Source organism: Calidris pugnax, unplaced genomic scaffold, assembly GCF_001431845.1.
Source record: "Calidris pugnax isolate Ruff unplaced genomic scaffold, ASM143184v1 scaffold198, whole genome shotgun sequence".
Classification (NCBI taxonomy): Eukaryota; Metazoa; Chordata; class Aves; order Charadriiformes; family Scolopacidae; genus Calidris; species Calidris pugnax.
The window spans coordinates 424,319-438,580 of NW_015090925.1; the positions used below are offsets into that span (position 1 = coordinate 424,319).

General features: G+C 50.0%; 1 protein-coding gene across 1 annotated transcript in view; it reads right to left on the bottom strand.

Annotated features, from left to right (window-relative positions):
• FAM20C (family with sequence similarity 20 member C) overlaps positions 1–11,925 on the bottom strand; it is a gene marked incomplete at its 5' end in the record, with an annotated part of 48,833 nt that extends 36,908 nt beyond the window's left edge. Inside the window, 2 exons of the mRNA XM_014951356.1 lie at positions 3,049–3,127; positions 11,742–11,925. Of these exons, the coding sequence (XP_014806842.1) occupies positions 3,049–3,127; positions 11,742–11,925 (263 nt within the window). The remainder of the gene's footprint in view (positions 1–3,048; positions 3,128–11,741) is intronic.
• Positions 11,926–14,262: the final 2,337 nt, after the last annotated feature.

Here is a 14,262-nt window from a genome sequence, read left to right on the forward strand (position 1 = left end):
GAGCCCGACCCGACGGGCAGAGGAAGAGCTGCCAGTTAATGTCAAACACGGAGCACAAAAGGTGCCAAAGGCAGATCCTGGTTTCCCCATTTCCAAACCCTGCCTGGCCCTTCCTGGAGCTCCTTGTGCCCTGGATAAAGTCAAGGTGGAACCAGGAGGCTGGGAAAGGGCAGAGCAAGCCTGATGGTTCTGCAGGTCTTCAAGCAGTGTGCCAGGGAGATTCTTTTGCTGTCACCCCCCTGCAGAAGTCCCTGCCAAGCTCTGGAGACCTCCCCTGCCCAAACAGGCAGGAATTCTGTTGGGAAGCTGCTGAGAACAGCTATGTAGAGCATACATACAATCTGCTCCGAAAAGCCATGGAGCTGAGAACACAGAACAACTGTGTTCAGAACAACTGAAACACATGGGACGCACCACATGGAGACATCCTGACTATCCACCAAGGGCTTCCTTCAGTGACCTGACTTCAAAAGTAGCCACCAGGATGATATTTTATGGTCCTCAAATTAAAATACTTAGAAAAATATGTCCTTTACATCACCAGTTCTGATGACCAGCGATGTCTGGCCCTGATCTGGGTACCTTCCTGACCCGGGAAGGTGCAGGCAGCTTTGTGAAGTCTGGAGCAGGAGAGTACCCTACAGAAAAGAGAGGGCACCAGAAACAGACTGGAAGGTGTCCAGGGCCTGAAGAAGATCCTACAAGAAGTCTCATAGCTTTAGAAGTCTATTTTGGTTGGTTTTTTTGTAGTTCCAGGCTGCTTATTTTTGTATTCTGTGATTCTGTGATTCTATAAAGAAATGATGCTGCAAACCTCTTCCAGAACTTCATCATCAACAGCCCACAAGGTGGTGAGAGAAGCTGATGGGACCAGACGCCAAAGGAGCCAGGCCTTACAACAGCCGAGCATCCGGCTCCCTCCTCACTGTTACCAACATGAAGACAAATGCTCACAAACACCCTTATTCAAAATCACTAACGTGAAGAAATGATGCTGCAAATCTCTTTCAGAACTTCATCATCAACAGCCCACAAGGTGGTGAGAGAAGCTGATGGGACCAGACGCCAAAGGAGCCAGGCCTTACAACAGCCGAGCATCCGGCTCCCTCCTCACTGTTACCAACATGAAGACAAATGCTCACAAACACCCTTATTCAAAATCACTAACGTGTTTGGCGACGCTCAGCACAAAGGCAGCCGTGGCCCCGGTGCGGAGTGGTGTGAGGGAACAGAGCTGCCCAGGGCTCTGACACTGCTCTTCCCAGCGCTGCATTTAATGCAGTGAGAAAACAGGGTGTTGCTGCCCTTCAAATCAAGCAAAGGGAAGGATTAAGACATCATCATTTTATGCTATTGTTCTAGCGGATGGTCGTAATTGCCTCTACACAGGAGTGTGGCTGCACCTCTGCTGCCATCCATCTTCTTGCCAAGGCCCTGTGTGTACAGTAGGAACGGTAAACTTTTGATTTGACCTCATTAGCATTCCCAGAATTACAATGTCACACCAATGATAAAGACTGAGATTATCTGCCTCTCGGCAAATGGGGAAGAAACAAATCAGACGCCGCGCGAAAAGCCCACAGCACAACCACAACTGTGCTGAACACCTGAAGGCAGCTCCGACCCAGCTGGCTCCTGATTTTCACCCTTTACATTAAGAATTGTGCCTCTATCACCAAATCTGCAGATACAGGGGATGGATCCATGAGTGTCTGAGCACTCGGGGAGAGGGCAGAGAGGGGAAGGTGTTGGAGTAGATGCTCTCTGAACCGCCTTCCCTCTGACTCACCACTATCTCCTGTGCTGCCTCTCGCTGCTCCCAGGCCCCCAGTGATCCACGAGAAATTTTGTGCAATTTGGGAAACAACAGAGAGGCACTTGGCCTTCACACAAACGCCATGTGCTGCCTGGAATTTCATAGGATTTCCTTGTGGTTCCCCAGACAAACGCACACAGGGAGGGCTCCTGCTCAAACGGGGCTTGAAGGAAAAGTAGGACCCACTCTTTGGCCCTTCTGGCAGTCAGGTCACACCACACCAACCCTGTGCGTGTCTGTCAGATCACACCACGCCAACCCTGTACGTGTCTGGGGTCGGTCTACAACGAAATCCATAGTGAAACAGGGGATTTCTTAGTCTCACCCCTGAGCTGGGCTCCCCACTACGGCTGTAACACAAAGCCAACACAGCCTCCAAACCACTCCTTCTCGGTTACTTTAGTCTTTTATGGACCATCTTGGAGGAAATTAACAGAACTTCCCTACAGTGGGAGCAAAAGAAGGAAATGAATTTATTACTCCAGTGGTACCCTTGACACAGATACTGAGTAGCTCCATTAAACATTTTGCAGCCCCGAGTGTCTTTGCTAAACCCTCCACGATACGCACAGAGCCGTTTCCCCTACTACAACACAAACACACAGGTCAGGATTCAGAGCTCATCTACATCTGCTTTGTATCTGAAAAACTTCCCTCATCTCAATGGGATCTGGGCAGGCACAAATCAAGGCTGCATCATCCCATCCTTCCCTTTCTCTCTGCATTCATTACCTTGCAGCACCAGCCTCGCACAGACTTGTTTCCACAGAGTCAGCATAGCCACAGCCAAATGACTAATACAACCCTTTAATACAAACAGCAATAAATCAATGGATTAAATTATAATTTATCAGACAAATACTATTTAGTCTTCCCAAAGCTGTTCTGAAGCATCTCTCCTGTTGGCCACATTCCAGAGGAGCACTGACACCAGATAAAGTTTACACAGGAAAGAAATGCTGAAAACATCCTGTATTTATGAGGGGAGATTTCACAGAGATGGGGGTGAGGAACATTCCTGAGAAGTCTGCAACGTATCCAAAGCCCTGGGTTTTTCTCCCAAAGTCCACTCCAACAGGGCAAGGTTTCCACAGCCCCGAAGTTCTACCCTCAGGGGAAACCAGACACACAAACCTCAAGAGATGCTACAGCCAACTTTTAACGGCTTCAAAACCAGCAACAGGCTATTCCACCGCAATTTCACTCTACAACATAGCCTTTTTTGTACTTACTTCATGGGTTTGAACAATGCTTGTCCATAGTTCTGGAACGTCATGATCAGCTTCAGCTGGGTGCCTCCTGATTTCATCGCTGTGGGGAAAAAACAAAACCGCTTTAAAATGCAGCATGTGGATCTACTTACACTCAGCTTCCTCGAAATAAAATCATTTATCTTTTGCTTGGTGTTAGAGTCAGCACTGCGGTATCTGAGCACCAAGCAGGGTAATCCTAACTGGAGAACAGATCCTTCAGTGGGGGCAGAGCATGGGGAGGGCTTTGAGCTGCCGACCAGGACTGGAGAGGGATGGTACTCCCTGACGTGTCTGTCTTCTTTAACTGGCCACAGGCAGGACCAAGATGGGCTCCCTAAGAACCCAGCTGAAGAGCATGTATAGGAACAGACTGTCACAGTCCTGTTTTCCCCGTCTCCCAGGTGGGTTTGAAAGTCTCCAGAGAAGAAGACTCCACCACCTCTCTGGGCAGCCTCTTCCAGGGCTCTGCCACCCTCACAGGAAAAAAGTTCCTCCTCATGTTGAGATGGAACCTCTTGTGTTCCAGTTTGTGCCCATTCCCTCTTGTCCTGGTTGCCACTGGGACCAGCTCTGCTCAAACATCAAACACCCTCACTTCACCCTCAAGAGCTAACGGGAACCTAAGATGGACACTTATTCACAACCAGTCTGAGTGATTTGGACAGCATCATGTTAACAGCCAGATTATAGTTTCTAAAGTCAAAGTGATTTTTTTTTTATACAAGAATTCATAAAAATGCATTTTACTTGATGATAAGATTACTTAATAGAGATAAATATGTACTTTGGCAAACCAGCTGCTTTTCTCAATCAAAACTGCCCCCAGTAAGTGAAATGACCCCAACCCTGGCTCCTGGATTCCCTTCTGTGCTGGGAGAGCGGGGCCATGGCAGCCGTGTCTGTGTGGGTGAGTCAGCCCTTGAAAAACGCTTCCTAGGAATGATCAGATAATCAATCCCTCTCTCTACAGTTCTGACAAAACCCATGTCAACTGGAGAACTACACAAATGTCAAGTTACCTTGCTCTGCAAATTTTGGCTTAGAGCTGCCCTCGTTCTACCTACAGAGCTTGTACATTTTTTTCTCTAACCAACACCATTATCTGCACATCCTTTTAATTATTCATCTCTGTGCCTTATTACTGACAGGTCATCAGCTCTCTTTCAGCGCTTGTAATCTATATTTTTGCAAACAAAATGCTATGCAAATCTGGTCAGTGTAATTACACTTCTCCTAGAATAAAATCCCTCCTGCCTTGCTGTTTTTCTGACCCCAGCCTTCTCTTGCATTTCCAGTTTATCCCAAAGGAACAAATAAATAATTAGAAATTAGAGGGCATTAAATAACTTGCACTGAACAGGTAAAGCAGAAGCACGGGGCTTTCACAGATTGAACTGCCTCCCTGGTGCAGATGGGGCCGGTTGATCTGCCCCAGAGGGCAGAAGGGGCAGTAGGAGCCCATGAGGGCCACCACAAGCTCCATGGCTCACCCAGAGCTTGAAGGCCAGGAGAAGCAGCAGCTCTCCAGCTGAAGACCTACGAGTGCTGCCCTGGGACCCTCACAGCACAGCTCTGTGTTTGGGGACCCTCAGGTTACCATGGCTGGCCCACAGGCCAGCCCAGCCCAGCCCCACTGCCCAACCTGCCCTTGGGGCGCAGGGTTTGCTTGGCTCGTTAAGGCCTGGCCTGGAATTTCATCCCTCTTTGCTTGGGGTAATTCCACCCCTCTTTTGCCACCACACAGGCCAGTAACACCGGCCTCAGCACCCCAGGGCAGAATCACCTCCATTTTCTCTGGTATTACTCTCCCCAGCCCAGCAGCCTCAACACAGCAGCTTCCAGACTGCTTCCACCAACCGAAGACCAGTTTTTCTCTCCATTTTCTCTAAAATTTATGTCATTTATGCTGCTTCATTAAATTCTGAGGAGCTCAAGACTTAGAGCTTGGCTCCCTCTCCTCTATGGGACACGTACATTCAAAATATAGCCAAGATCCTGTAAGCTCATCAGAGAAAAGGGAAGGATAGAGCCGATTTTGAGGTCCGGCTGGGAAGCCAAGTGTTTGGGAAATGATCTCAACATGAAGAAGAAAAAAAAGCGATGTTCCAGCATGTCCTTTTCTAGGCACAAAGTTTCAGATAGACTAAGAGAGCTGGTTTCTCAGCAAATTGAAGCCACTCGACAGATAATGATTTTGTTAGCAGCTGAACTCAACAATGAGCGTGTCATCACCAAGCAGGGAAACGTATGAAGAAGATTAACAATTCAGAATAATTCTTCCATGAGACACAAAGGCCTGGTTTCCTGTCAGAAGGAATTGAGTTGAAGTAAGACAAAAGCATCTCCCTGCTCTTTCTAGATCTGTGTTATTGTATTGCCTTAATTGGCTACAATAGGAGCCTCAACCAAACACAAGTTTTGCTGAAACGTTGTCCCCCCACTGCTGTGAGGAGTAAACTTTGGGCACTGGGGACACCCTTGGGGTGGCAATGCCAGGAAAGAGCAGGACTCACTGGAGATGACTCCCTCAGACCTCTACATCAGAATTATTCCCTTGGCCTAACTTAGCGTTACATCTCCCCACTGGCTCCCCTCTCATTTCTGAGCTGTATTCATTCAGGAACTCCCTTTTCTGCTCAGACCTCAGTTAAACGTGTCCCTCTGGCCATTACAGCCAAAGAGTGGGAGACCTATCATCCTCCAGAAACTCATCCCCAACAAACATTGTTTGCTTATCTGGAGGTGCCCTTATCCCTTCACCTACCACCCACAGGAACCTTCCTCAAGAATTTCTAATATTCAGAAGCAACAAATAAAATTTTCCAAGAAACAAGAGGATGCTACCCCATCACAGCCTGTCACATCCACAATCAGCAGGCTGAGGAATCTTTAAGAAGGTCTTGCAACCTAAGGCTGACTCCAAGGGAAACTCCAGCCGCACTCTGAATTCACCTAATTTTTTTTTTAAGGTTTCTGAATACACTGTAACACCACAGGTCATGAACAGCTCTGTAAAAGGCTTTATAAACCTGCTAGCTCCCAGCAGGTACTTCAAATCAAGTCTCATACAGCTCCTGGACGTACTGGGACAGCGTTAAAAACAAATTCCAACACAACCACTAGTTCTTATCTTCAGGCAACTCAAGTCGCTCTTTTCCCCCCAAAGTAGAAGGGAATGGAAAGCAGCACTAACCTCTCCTGTTAACCCCGTGCAAGGCCTTTCGGGTGTGAACAGAAATCTTCTGAATTTTAGGAGGCTTTGCAAAAAATTCCCTGAGATATCTTTTTGCTTGAGTGCCTGCAGGATTAGAGTCCTGTCCAAAGACCAGTGAAACTGGTGGGATTCCTTCTGTTTTCTCTGATGGACTTTGGATCAAGCCTCCAAAGATCCCCGATCCATCTCCATCTAGGAGCTTGTTGTCAGGGCCACGTGCCGTGTCTGCTACATCCCCACCTTGTCCCCCCACAAATAAAAGACGTGAATTTCCCCCCTGATCCACCGACATCATCCAATACAAAAGATGCGCTCCCTGTCATCTCTCAAGCATTATTTTAGAACTGCATGTCACAGGGTTTCTGACTCTCTCTTCTAAAGCCTCTGGTATCAACTCTAGTCGAGACTCAACGTTGCGCAAAGGGTTTTGACCCAAAAGCATATGGGATGTGAACTGGTTTGGCGTTCCAGTTTTTTGTTTGTTTGGTTTTTTCCTAGTTTTCCTGCAGGACAGCCCACATCCTCCTGGCCTGGCTGGACCATGTGGTCTTCTGATGGAGAACAGGAGTCCCAACAGGACCTCTGAACCTCGCTTTTGGTCAGAATCCAACAAACATTTTAAAATGCATTTAATCATGCAAAGCCGATGCCTGAGAAGTGAGATCCAGTCAGAGCCTGGGATGCAGGAACATCTGAAACGGAGGATGTTCAGATCCATTTTGGATTGCTATTTATAGATCAAGCTTAAATCTAACATAAACATGTTGATTGGCTTTAACAAGCAATGCTCTGCCCCAGGGTAGAGACACAGCCCTGTTCAAGCTGTAAAGAACAAATTTCAAAACAAATTCAAGCCCTCATCATCTCTTAATTTGCTCTTGTTCAGCCAATTCTCCTGACTTTTTTCTAAAGGCCTTTCTTGGTTTAGTCAAGACAGTAAAAGACTTTTGGAGGGGAAGAGATCTGTGCAATCGTTTGGAGGCTTTGTTGTACATTTTAAGTCCCCTCCTTTCATTTGGAACTGTAAATCAGTCTGTTGACTCCTGGCAGATTCATTGTTTTCTCATACAGTAAATCAATGCTGATACATTTCATTATGTTTTTCACACTTTTTCAACAGCGCTTTTCCCCTTCCTTTCGATGAGATTTTTATAATTTCCTTTAGCACCAGAATTTAGGTTCAATATTAGGCATCTTGTCTTTTTCCTCCTTTTTATTTCCCTGACTTGAAGCAGAGTCCACCTGACTTAATTGCTGCATTTATTCGCTGCGTGAGTAATCTCGCCTGCCTGCCTTCTAATTACCGCCTGCACAAACTGAAGGCATCGCAGGCTCCGAAATGAACTCAGGCAGGTAATGTTTTCAAACCTGGAGATTTCAAGAATCAGAAAATAAACCCCAGGTAAAGGCAGGACTGACAAACTCCCCCCTCTCCCCTGGCACAGCCCCTCGGACAGCAGGACTGAGACCACGCTGCCTCGACAACCCACCGGCCCGTGTCTGCCGTTAAACTGCTGACAGCGCTGCCGCAATTATGCACAGACGTCCTGTAAATATGCAAGAAAATAAGCTAACTATGGTTATTTATGCCTGCAATAAACAGTTCTGAAAGGCAGAGGAAATGTGCAATTGCCTGTGCATGTGCTGCTCCTGAAAATTGGGTTTCAGCGCTCAGTGGAAAAACAATTCTCTCTTGGCTCCTATTTATGGCAAGAGGAAATTTTCAGTGAATTAAATCAAATTAAGAGCTATCCCTTTATGCTGAACAAAATGAATAGGAAATATATCTATCCATGCAGGGCAGAGAACACATCCTGCGCCCGCACGCCCTGGGTAACCCTGTCCTTTCCAAGGCCAGCTCTAGGTGTCAGTGTGGGAGCTGAGTGTGACGCTCCTTCCCCTCCCTGCATTTGTTCCATTTAAACTTTAACATCAGAAAAATGTCACCTTGGTGCTCCCTGCTCTGGGGAATTGCTTCTGTCACCGTTTTCATTTTAGAAATCACGCTGCAGGTTACAGAGCGGTGTGAGGGGGTCTGGCGGGTGGCGGGGATCAATCTGGGCACCGCTCTCCCCCACCAATAATGCAGCCCAGCACAGAAATTACAGCGGGGCTACGAAAGCTGGTTAGCTGCACTTTGGGTCTAATTACTGGAGGTATCAAGAACCCGCACAGCAAATCACCTCATTCCATTAGAGCCAAAGCAAATCTGAACGCTGGGAAAAGACTGGATAAAGCAATATCCCATTTCATCTAACGCATGTAAGCCTCTACATTCCATTGTCCTGCTTGCAAAAAGAAGCCTGAAGACTGGGCATTATGAAGGTTTCCATTTATTTTATACTTCTAGCCTGGCAACAAAAAGCAAAAGAACAAAAAACGACCATAAGGGAAAAAAACCCCAGACAAACAAGAAGACTTGCAGGAATATGCAAAAGAATGGAACAGCCCTATAAATGTCCCTTGGTCAAATATATTGCTCTTTATTAATCAGCTTACATGCTTTTGAATCCCTGCTGCTGCTCTGCAGTAAAGCTGAAAACTGGCAGGTATTATTTTAAAGCATGTATTTTTAAACACCCAAAGAATTTGCAACACAAAATAAGAAATGCTGTACTGTGTAATATATATATTAAAAAAAAAGTACAATAACAATAGGCTCTTTCTTGCTTTGCAACCTGACAAAGCTCCTGAATCCCCCCAGGGGCGGGCAGTGGATGCTACCAGCAAAATTCAGATCCCGGCATCTCTACAAGGGCGAGAGTCCCCTTCCACGGCCATTTCCCTTGATTTTAGACTGGGATTTATGTGTAGAATCATTCCCTGTCAGTTCCCACAGCAGCCGATACCAAATGCACCTCATCTTTTAGTTGATGGGAATTATCCTGGATCATTGCTAGAAACCGTGGCTCTGTGTTTTTGTGAGGGGCACAAGGGGCCTCTCCGTGCTCTGAAGAGCCTTGTTCAAACATTAACAGAGAGACAATCCCGTAGGAAATCGCTAATAACGCCCATAAATCTTCCTCTGTGGTCCCGTGGCCCTTTCCCCCCCGTCGATCTGAAAGCTCTATCAAAATCATAATTAATGGAAACCTCATGACACACCTATAGGACACATTAGGTGAAATCATGGCCCCAGGGAAGTAAATGGCAAAACTTCCCCTTACGTCACCCGGGTGAGGGTTTCACTCCTGTTTTCCATGATAACCATTTTGCTGCCAGGTTACCGGCAGCACACAGGGGTTAAGCAACGTGCCCAGAAGCACCAGTGAAGATCGTGCCCAGAAGATGAAGGGAAGAGTGTGCACTAAACTCTGATTTCTCATTCCTACCTCCCTCCTTCTCCCACCAGCTTCTACATCCCTGCAGCAACCTTAACTGTCCCACTGCTTTGCAGAAATGACAGATGCCACGGCTCGAACGCTGCTGCGTCTGCTGCAAACCCTGCTCTCCTGCATAGACAACATGGCTGAGCTTGGAAGAGTTGACCATAAAATCATAAAACCATAGAAGATTTGGCTTGAAAGGGACCTTAAAGCCCCCCCAGTGCCACCTCCTGCCCTGGGCAGGGACACCTCCCACCACACCAGGTTGCTCCAAGCCCCCTCCAACCTGCCCTTGAACCCCTCCAGGGATGGGGCAGCCACAGCTTCTCTGGGCAACCTGGGCCAGGGTCCCACCACCCTCACAGTATCAATGCACCCAGCAGGCACGTGCTACAGAACACCACCATGGCCAATGCCTGTTGTGCAAACCTCAGCGGATGGTTTAGTTGAGCACCAGCCCTGCACAGAGCCGGGGGCAGCTGGGGGCACCACCTCTCTCTGTGGGGACAGGGAAGGGACAGGCTCCATCTTTTCCTCCTTGATGGATGTGCTCAAGGAGCAACGTCAACAACCGGGTTACGAAGTGGTGGCTTGATCCCCATTGACACGTGTCACTAATATCCCAGAAACGGGCGGGTGTTGATGAGAGAATTCAGGAAAGGTGAGGGCTATGTCAAGGAGGGCTATATCACCCAGGCCATGTCCCTCATCACCCTCCAACACAGACCAGAGGAGCACGGGCAGAGCCTGCTACCTGCGGTGTCACCACTGAGCCAGAGAAGGGACAATACATGGAATCATAGAATTGACCAGGTTGGAAGGGACCTTTCAGATCATTGAGTCCAACCATCAACCCAACACTGACAAACCCACCACTGACCCATGTCCCTCAGCACCACGTCTGCCCGGCTTTGAAATCCCTCCAGGGATGGTGACTCCACCACTGCCCTGGGCAGCCTCTGCCAAGGCTTCACAACCCTTTTGGTGAGGAAATTCTTCCCAATATCCAACCTAAACCTCCCCTGGCACAACGTGAGGCTTAACTGCCAAACCCGATCTCTGTAGTGAATCACTCCAATCTAGAGTTCTGGGGTCAGAAACCCCAGGTTAATAAATGAGCCTGTGTTTATTGTCTTTCATGAGAGTTGCTGCTGGACCCTGGGACCCAGGACATGGGGTGGCACCTGGGTCCCACGCAGCGCTGTACGCCGAGGCCAGCCCCCCAGCAGGGCTGTGTGCCCAGCACATCCCTGCAGCTCTCCTCTGCCATCCTGCTTTTCACACCTCCATCCACATCAGCCCCACCAGCCCACTTCTCCTGACCGAGGACCCCCCCAACTCCTGCCCAGCAGCTGCTGTGACCCACACGAGGGACAATGGGCACCTCAGCGCTGCTGGTGCTATTCCTGCCACCCCAAACAAGGGAATTTTTGCCTCCCAGGGTTAAAACCCTGCTGAGCTCATCCCACCCTCAGGAACTGACTTAGCGACTGCCTGGTCAGCGCAAATAACTCCATTTTCTGTGCAGTCGATGGGAAGGGCTGGCTCTGCTGCAGGTTCCTGGCTCAAAAAACCCAGGGGGTGCATTGGCTCAGTATCCCAGAGTGTTCCCTTGGGGTTGTGGGCTTTTTTTCCCTGCACAGCTAAATTCAAGGAGACACACGCTGCCATCAGGCCCCGGAGAAAAGCCCTGAACCGTGTCACCTTGTTTAATGGGAGCCACGGGCCGTGCATCCCGGGGTGCATCCCAAGCGGAACAGCGGGAGCCGCCAGGCCCTGCCTTCCAACAACCCCCAGCACAACCCCAGCTCCAGCAAGGCTCCTTCTGCTTTCTGACATCCTTTTTCTTAATTATCATATTTATTTTTAAGACCCGAACAGGGCACTTTCAGCCCGACCGTGACTTAAAGACCCGGCGCTTGCCTCGCTGGCCGACTTCTCAGTTATTCAGGTACCAGAGAGCTGGCAATATCTCCTTCTGTTTAACAGGGAAAATGAGCGCGGCTGTGGGGAAGCGATGCTGGAGGCACAGCGGGGAGCAGCCGTGCAAAATATTAATATTCAAATGGCAATGACACCCTGAACAATGAGCAAATAATCACCAAAAAAAAATGAGATAAATCCGGACATACCGACGCTGGTTATCTTCTGGGAGACCAGGTCTTGCAGTAAAGCCTCGATCGCAGGGTTATGCCTGGAATACAGCTCGTACCGATTAATGCCAATGTGGAATTTTAACCAGTTTGGGTAGGAGTCTATGGTGGTCTCTCCAGTTGGCAAAAATTCTTCATTATCTTCATTTTGCCTATCACCAAAAAAAAAAAAAAAAAGAAAACAACAAAAAAAAACAAAATGAGGAAAAAGAAATGACAATACAGCTTGTAACAGGCATCAAGAAATAGGGCTTCAAAATGTGGCACCCCGGAGAGGCACAGCAGGATGCAAATGAGGAAAGAGAAATGACAGTACAGGCTTCAAAACGTGGCACCCCGGAGAGGCACAGCAGGATGCAGCAGGGAGAGTCCCCGGCTTGTCCCTGCACCCACCGGTCTGGGGGGAGCTGCATCCCCCCTCCCCTCCTCACTCTGCATTTAAAGCCCGTGGAAATCAGGAGCAAAACCTGGCACGACATCTCCAAGGGGCCCTTTCGGAGCAGAAACACAGAGCTGTGCTTTGTGCTGTGTTGAGGCTGGAGTGTGTCACACACATCGTGCACCCAAGGGCCAGCATCACCCTGCACCTCTGTCCCGGGGGGCCGTGGGGCTGGGAGCACGGTGGTCCCCAGTGCCCCTGCAGCACGGTGGTCCCCAGTCCCCCTGCCCAACGTCCCCAGCTCCTGCTGCTCCTGGTCCCCTCCTCACTCCGCATTTAAAGCCCATGGAAATCAGGAGCAAAACCTGGCCCGACATCTCCAGGCTCAGCAGGGGCCCTTTCGGAGCAGAAACACGGAGCTGTGCTTTGTGCTGTGTTGAGGCTGGAGTATGTCACACACATCCTGCACCCAAGGGCCAGCATCACCCTGCACCTCTGTCCCGGGGGGCCGTGGGGCTGGGAGCACGGTGGTCCCCAGTGCCCCTGCAGCACGGTGGTCCCCAGTCCCCCTGCCCAACGGCCCCAGCTCCTGCTGCTCCTGCTCCCATTGAGGGGAGGAGAAGAATCCGGGTCACCCTGAGCTCCCTCCGGGTGGGTTTGCCCCTTCCCCAGCAGCAGGACACTGTTACAGAGAATAATGGTTAAAACGACATGTAACTGATACATTTCATGGTGAACTTTGGCTGCAGCCCCTCAGGAAAACAGGTATAAGAGGCAGCTGCGCCGTGGGCATCACTGATCATTTCACTCTTCACCTACTGCTTACGCTCTCACAGACCCTCGATCCCAAAGCCCTCCGTGCTTTTAGCCACCTCCAAATCTCAGCACGTTTGTGACTCCTTTTTTCTTTTTTCCTTTTTTTTTTTCTCATTTTGGTGAACTTTGGCTGCAGCCCCTCAGGAAAACAGGTATAAGAGGCAGCTGCGCCGTGGGCATCACTGATCATTTCACTCTTCACCTACTGCTTACGCTCTCACAGACCCTCGATCCCAAAGCCCTCCGTGCTTTTAGCCACCTCCAAATCTCAGCACGTTTGTGACTCCTTTTTTCTTTTTTCCTTTTTTTTTTTCTCTCAGAGGAACCAGAACTTTTTCAGGGTATCTCACCCCACGGTTTTGCTAATTAAGTGGAAAGGGCCTGGACAATTCACAGGCTGGAGGGGCGGCCATCAGCAATATTCCTCCTCTTTTTCCCTGGGGGCTCTGCAGAGAGAGCTCTGGGGGGGCACCAGGCAGCAGAGGAGCCGTGCGGGTGCCGGGGCCGGGAAGAGGGTGCTGTTGGATCAGACAAGCCTTTCCCTGCCCATTTCTCAGGCAGTGGGAATTTCTCAGCGTTTCCTACGAGCCAGGAGGGCAGGGGATTCATGGGGGGGGCTCTGAGGGCCACAGAGGGGCGAGAGCGTTAACGGAGGGTGACGGAGCACCCAGGGCAGACCCCAAGGGCAGAAATCCCCGCGGGGGTGGACAACTCTGGGACCCCAGCCCCTGCTTTTCAGCAAAGTTAATGCTTTACTGGGCTCCTGCTCAGGCGGGTACAGGGGGGGATCACCCTGCACCCCCCAACCCCTCGCACCCCTCTTCTGGTGGCATCTGCCTCTGCCTGCGGCCGGAGAGGGGACATTCACCCTTGGGGCTCCAGCCTTCTCCTCCTCCTGTGCTTATTCTGTATTTCATAGGGGTTTTATTTTAGTATTTTTGAAGGAACGCAACCGGCCAGGCCTGTGTCCCCGGTTCCTCTGTTTCCCGGTGACTCGGAATGGCTCAGTTCAGGCTCTGCCAGCCCCGGGCCAGCCCCGGCACCGTTCCCGGGGGGGGACCCGCATTACCCGCCGGGGAAGAAGGAAGGCAGCGACCCTGGGGTGCCGCATTTCCACCCCCCCACCCCCCTCCAGGGCCGCACCGGGCAGGGTCCCTGTGTCACCCCCCCCCTCGGGGACACACCGGGCAGGGTCCCCGAGTCCTCCTCCACCAGCCAGGTCTCCGTGTCTTCCCCGGGGCCGCGGGGGGCATTGTGCCCGTGTCCCCCTCCCAGGGCCATACCTGCCCAGGTCCCTATGTCTGT